We start from the raw sequence: 6,511 nt of genomic DNA, 5'->3' as shown, positions 1-6,511 counted from the left end.
CCAAAGCCATACATCATTTGTCGTACTAGTATAGTGTTAATATTATATAATACATTCTTTTATGAATAAGCCAGATGTTTTCCCTTGGTAGATGTCAATATTGTCGTCGTCTTCTGACTATTCACAAAATTACCCAATTATAAAAACAACCATATCACGAGCACAACAACAGCATAAAAACAATAATTTATATAGAATATTTTATTAAATAAAATATTTGTTTATAAAATAAAAAAATGTAAATTAAAAAGAAGTTAATTATGTTCAACCCTGTGCAACTTTAGGTCTCTCGACAAGGCCATTGGCTTCTTCTCGAAAATCATTCTGGAAGCAAGAGCAATGGCTATACCTAAACGTCCACTTCACGCTGCTTGTAGCCGAAGAAGATCCGTCCTGAACAAGGAGAGAAATCGCCTCAAGAAGTCAAGCCGAATGTCTTCCGACATAATTTTATCATTTATGAAATTGACAAAAACTGCTCAAAGAACAAGACTAACTGATGAACATTTATCCTCTTTAATAAAAGTCGGAACTACACAAATAGCTCAGCCTGACTCAAAAATTGTATCTAAAAAAGATGTCAATCCTCTGGAAGCAGCTCTCACCAAAATTAAAGGGCGATGATTGAATAATTTAGTTTTTCTTGCGAAATGAGTTTGGCACCCCTGATTTATTCGGTTTCCGAGGATATTTAAACACTTTAGTACATTCTCAACGAACTTTGACACGTATTTTCTGAATTGTTTTATCCGTAAACTCAAACAAAACGGAGCTTACAACACTCAAACGTAGGAAATGGTGTGGTGAGTGTCCCGACTAAAGTACTGAGGTAGAGGGGGTGATCAACCCTTCCGAATGCATTTGCGAGTGTCACCAGAGTGTCCAACTCTCTCTCACTCTCCCCGAATACCCCACCAACACCACGTGCTCCACTTGGAAGCGCAGTGGCAACACATCTTTGTCCCGTTGGGTGGAGAGAAGTGCCATCACCGAGTGGTCACTGAGAGTGCTCTCATTGAGAAATGTGTTGGGCACATTCAAAGCTAGAGGAGAGCAGATGTGTGACTGGGAGTAGTCATCTCCACTCCCTGAATGTCGATTAATACACATTTCCTTTCTCCCTCCTTCACCAACCAGTCATAGAATACACTGCAGCACACTCCAATTATGGCCGGGTCGTCGAGCACTGCATCCCCGTCCTTGATCTAAAAATATAATAAAAGCCATTATTTGTGCAATAGGACTCATCTTTTCTCCGTTTTGTATTTTCTGTGTAAGATTTTGTACAATTTCGTAACTATTTTAGCTAAATTCAACATTGACACTCTACGGGAGGAGTAAGAACTGGAGTCATCCAATTAGTCGGCAAGGTCCCTCCTTTTATTATCAAAGAGTTGGTTACTACGGCAGAATAGTTACTAACAATACGATAGGTCTCCTTCGCACTCACTCGCACAGGTAATTCCTTTCTACAAGACTGTCGCCATGCTCAAGAACATCCAAGGCCGTCACCAGTACTAAAAAGCTCACGTGGAACATTATTCGCCATTCTCTCGATCAACCTCACATTCTTGGCAACATTTCCAACTTCAAGTTTGACAATCATTCTGAGATGACTCAGCGGCATATTACTCAACAATTCGACTTTCTCGAGCAGAGGATTCAGGATTGTTTTAATAACATTGACTATTAATTTTTTTTATATTTAACTGTTCTCGAGAATAACTTGTGCAAATAGATGAAAACTTATTTTGTTATAAACCTAAATACCAGTGTGAAAGAAATTGTCCACTGAAATGTAGATGTTTAGATCAGTAAACATACGATTTCCACCAGCTAAAGGGTTTATGTGTCTTGTCCCAATCAGTAGGAGATAAAGCCGAACGAATGCTGTTATAATTCTGAAAACCTTATGAAAAATATTGAAAACAAAATCTCATAAAAGATGATACACGTGGAATGCTTTGATACAAATAAAAAACAATTTGAACAAACCGTCCATGAAGCTTTTAATTAATTAACTTGTAATTAAATACAGTGAAACCTCTCGAATCCGCTGCTTCTCGAATCCGCCGCTTCTCGAATCCGCCGCTTCTCGAATCCGCCGCTTCTCGAATCCGCTTGTTTTAATCAAAAATTTGAAATTTCCTATGAATGATTCTTGAATCCGCTTGTTTCTCGAATCCGCTCCTCAAGTATTATGAAAAATAATTTTTTTATCTAATTGTAAGTTAAATTAATTAACATTTTAAAATTCTCATTACACGTTAAATTGTATTTTTGTGATGCGTCGTTGTGTTAGACTTTCTATCAACGAAAAAATTTCTATACTACGTTATATTTCTGACAACCCATTCGTTTCTGCACCTCAAATTTCCAGGATTTTTTCTTCACGGTTAAAAAAGAAAATTTCTCCGAGAACTATAAACGACCTTAAATCAAAATCGGACCTTTTGAATAGGACTGACATCAAAAAATTAAACATAACGAGAATTCCAAAACTCAAATTTAATGAAATTGATGTAGCGATGATAACATGGATTAACTTAATGGAATCTAGTGGAGCAATTCTATCAGATTCGATGTTAATTGCAAAAGCTCTTAAATTTTGAAAAAATTTTCCAGAATTTAAAGCAAGTCGTGGGTGGCTAGAAAAGTTTAAATTACGAAATGGTATCAAGTTAAGAAAATTTCACGGAGACAGTGGATCAGTAAATCATGATGAAAAATCTATTACTGATTTTAATGAAACAATGAGTTTAAAAATTGAACAATATGGATTGGACAATGTTTATAATGCAGATGAAACTGGTGTTTTTTACAAGGCGATTCCTTCCAAAAGTGTGTGCACTAAATCACGGCCTGGAATAAAGTTGTCGAAGGATCGATTTTCGTTACTATTATGTGCAAATTGTTCTGGTTCCGATAAAAGAAGGCCTGTAATGATAGGAAGATTCAAAAGTCCAAGGTGTTTTAAAAATTTCAACATTGGAAAATATGTTACCTACACCCATTCCAATAAGGCATGGATGAACCGTGAAATTTTTAACAAGTGGCTCAGTGATTTTGATTGTGAACTTGCGAAGAAAAAAAGAAAAATTCTACTTGTAATAGATCAATGTCCATCTCATCAAATTATTGTCACGTTAAACTCAATTGAAATTCTTTTTTTGCCTTCTAGAACATCTTCGCTCTTACAACCAATGGATCAAGGAATTATAAAATGCTTTAAAGCCGAATTTACCAATTTGAAAATAAATGATATAATCGAAAAGGTTGAGGCAGGGGAAAATTGTCAGAATGCAATTAATGGAATCACCCTTAAAACTGCTGCGATATTAACATTCTTCGCTTGGAATAAAGTTACTCCTACGACCATCAAAAATTGTTTCCGTCATGCACAATGGATAAAATGTGAAACAATCACAATCAACAGTGAATCTAAGAACTAAGAAAATAATTATGAAGAAATAATTAAGAAATTTCAAATTGACGATCCAATATCTTATAGTGAATTTGTTGATTACGGATATACTGAAAATGAAGAGCTAATCGAATTTTTAGACAAATCTGAACAAGCTAGTACATTACAGTCAAAAAAAGTTCAATCAGTTAGTGATTTTATTTAATAATTATACTTAGGAAACAATGATTGAAGAGGAATCAAATGAGAAAAAAGTTGATCTCTCAGAAGCCTTCAGAGCTCTAGAGATCATTAAAACTTATGCTTCTTAGATAAATGCAGATATAGATGATCATGAAAATATTATGCGAATTGGGGAAATGCTAAGAAAATCAATTAAAAAAAATAAAATTTCTGATTTTTTTGAATATAAATAATTTTATGTATTCAGTCATTTGTATATGAAAAGAAATACTTAATCTATATTGTGAGTTCATGTTTCAACTATAAAATATTATTTAAATTGCCTCTCGAATCCGCCGATTTCTCGAATCCGCCGATTTTTTGGTCGGTCCCAAAATCGGCGGATTCGAGAGGTTTTACTGTACTTGTTTCTTAAAAAAAAAATTTGAACAAACTTGCTTTATTTATTATTTCAAATTAGAGTGTACGTTATATGAGTTTCTCAGAATATCTTGATATATCTTTGGGCGTTTTCAATATTATTTATCCAGAAATTATCTGGAAAGTGTTAAAATAAAATTAATTCTTTGGGAAAGGAATGGGAAATTTGAAAAATGTAGAATTGCAATCTAACTTTTTTTTTGCAGTGAGGGGAAACTGGATCGCCATCAGTTCTTCTGCTTTACATACATTAATTTAGTAATTCCGTTAACTAAATGCAATCTAACTATATTCTTGTTTTTTATTTGGTGGATAAATTAGATGTAATCTTTTTGAACAAACAGTAATTAGAATAATCAAATTAGGAGATGTATTAGTGAATTTGTTTGAAATGAAAGAATAGTGATTGAGTCTGATTAAATCAAATCGAATAAATTCGAAATGAAATTAATTAAATTAGCCAACCCATTGATTGAATAAATGTCCTTCGACTGGGCAGGAGAAGCGTGGGAAAAGTCAATGATGTGGACAGCCACCTGTCCCTCACTCCAATTGGACACGTTCTCGTTCTCGTAGGCGATTATTACCGAACTCGAAACAAAGTGCCATGTTGACTGGGCCTTCAAAAGAGTGAGCATTTCCCTTAACTCTGCCAATATTTTCCGCCTCCTTCCGTCCCCCAACTTGTGGTCTTGCAGAAAAAACTTTTGCAACTCTGAAATGACAAAGACCTCTCACCGTCCCTGATAGTATGCTTGTCCAGTTGGCGTCCGTCCGACTTGTAGAGGGTGTGACACGATTCGTCAGGTTGGTGGACCTAAAAGTGCTACCTTTCAAATACTTTCATTCCACTTATTTGAAACATGATTTGGTCGGCTGCCGGGTACTTTTCTTTTTTGAGGAACCCAATTTTGATATCGGCGGATGTCGGTTTGGTGAAGTTCCGGAATATGTTTTCCAAGTAAATGTACTGCCCTGCACATAAAGAAGTGCCACACCTCCTTCTTCGTCATGCGCCAAGCCATGAAATTTGGGAAAAAATGAGGACAATTTGGTGAAAAACTGGTCGACAGAGTGGGGAATATTTTGGTAAAAGTCAGCCTCCTGGTAGCCGCGGGAATACTTTTTGAGTCGTTTGGCAATGAAGCCGCCAGGTATTTCAAAAAAGACTGTGATGTAAAATGGGGACTACATTTGAGTGCAGTGGAGTGGAGTCCGTGGCCGGAGAGTTGGTTTGCAAGTGGGTGGAGTTTGGATATTTCAATGAGTGAACAATTTGCTGACATTGGTGTCTAAAGAAGTGTGGATGTATTGTTTTATAGGGTAGCCACCTTATAATTAAGTGTTAAATATTAATCACTGTGTTGTATAAAACTCTCGCAACGTACCCTGTCAATATGGAGTCGAGTTTCATGACCTGGAAGTAGAGTGTGGTATATTACATAACACCAATCAGCCTCATGATAATTCCCCAACAACATGATCACCTCGTCCTGGATCACGGAAATGTTTCTGCTGCCCACAGTTTTGGAGTGACGCGAGAAGATAACCTCGTAATTGTAGACGATCTTGGCCTTTTTAGCGCCGTGGGCCTGCAAATTGGAAACTGAACTTAAGTCTTGGAAGTCCTAGAATGTGGATTTTACAAGTGCTCTTTAAGCCGTCCGGTAAGTTTGATGATCACATTGCACGTACAAAAATGCGTGCAATGCAGCGATTAGGCACGTCCCTAGGTTATTGCTTAACGGGTCAGCAATTGCTGCCGTCTTGTTGTATCGACGTCAAAAAATTTCTGTACCAGTCTCTTGTTCTTTACAATAAAAATTTCTGTTCTGTTTTGTAAGGTATTTGTCATTTTATAATATTTATTTTGACAAAATAGATTTTGAAATAGAATTCAAATATTTTTTTGAATTTTATTTAAAGTCTGAAAGTGTAGCCACCTAGGCTTGGTAACACCCTAGGCCTGTGACAACTGCAAAAATTCATTCTGTTTCCTTTCAGTTTCTTGATTAAGTTGATGCGGGAGTTTTTTTTCTTTATTATTGTTTTCAGATTCTGTTGTGAGTACTCCGAGTGCGACAAAGCATATAACCTTTAGCCAGGGTTCGCAACTGTGAGAGGACAGTGCGTGGCCAATTCCATCCGAGAGACACGTTGCTGTGGCAATTCGTACTCCTTTAGGGATTTTTACTGGGAATAGAGCTTTTTGCATGTCAAAAAAGTAATGCAGATTTATTCTGAGAGACGTTAAAGTTCAGGCTTAAATAAGGCTAGCACTTCAGATGTAATTGGTTGAAATTTTAAAAGTTATCGGGTTTTTCTCTTTATTATGGACAGAAGGTTTAGGGTAGCAACGACACATTTTGTGCATCTAGAGAGAAATACATCTTCAGGCTATAAGGAGGCTCAAGAATAGCGGGCTGATTTTTTAAAGTTTTGATTCTACTTCAGCAATTCCTAAATTTGGCAGTCTTTTCTGTA

General features: G+C 36.1%; 1 protein-coding gene across 1 annotated transcript; it reads left to right on the top strand.

The window, feature by feature from the left end:
* The first annotated feature begins 339 nt into the window (after positions 1-339).
* On the top strand, positions 340-3,452 carry LOC115230074 (tigger transposable element-derived protein 6-like). The gene is made up of 3 exons (XM_029800306.1): positions 340-564; positions 1,307-1,433; positions 2,626-3,452. Exons 1-3 carry the CDS (start codon positions 340-342, stop codon positions 3,450-3,452), a joined length of 1,179 nt encoding a protein of 392 aa, XP_029656166.1.
* Positions 3,453-6,511: the final 3,059 nt, after the last annotated feature.

This window comes from Octopus sinensis, unplaced genomic scaffold, assembly GCF_006345805.1.
Source record: "Octopus sinensis unplaced genomic scaffold, ASM634580v1 Contig14403, whole genome shotgun sequence".
In the NCBI taxonomy this organism is placed as follows: domain Eukaryota; kingdom Metazoa; phylum Mollusca; class Cephalopoda; order Octopoda; family Octopodidae; genus Octopus; species Octopus sinensis.
Note: the sequence above shows the minus strand (reverse complement) of the source record. Positions and strands in the feature narration are given on the sequence as shown.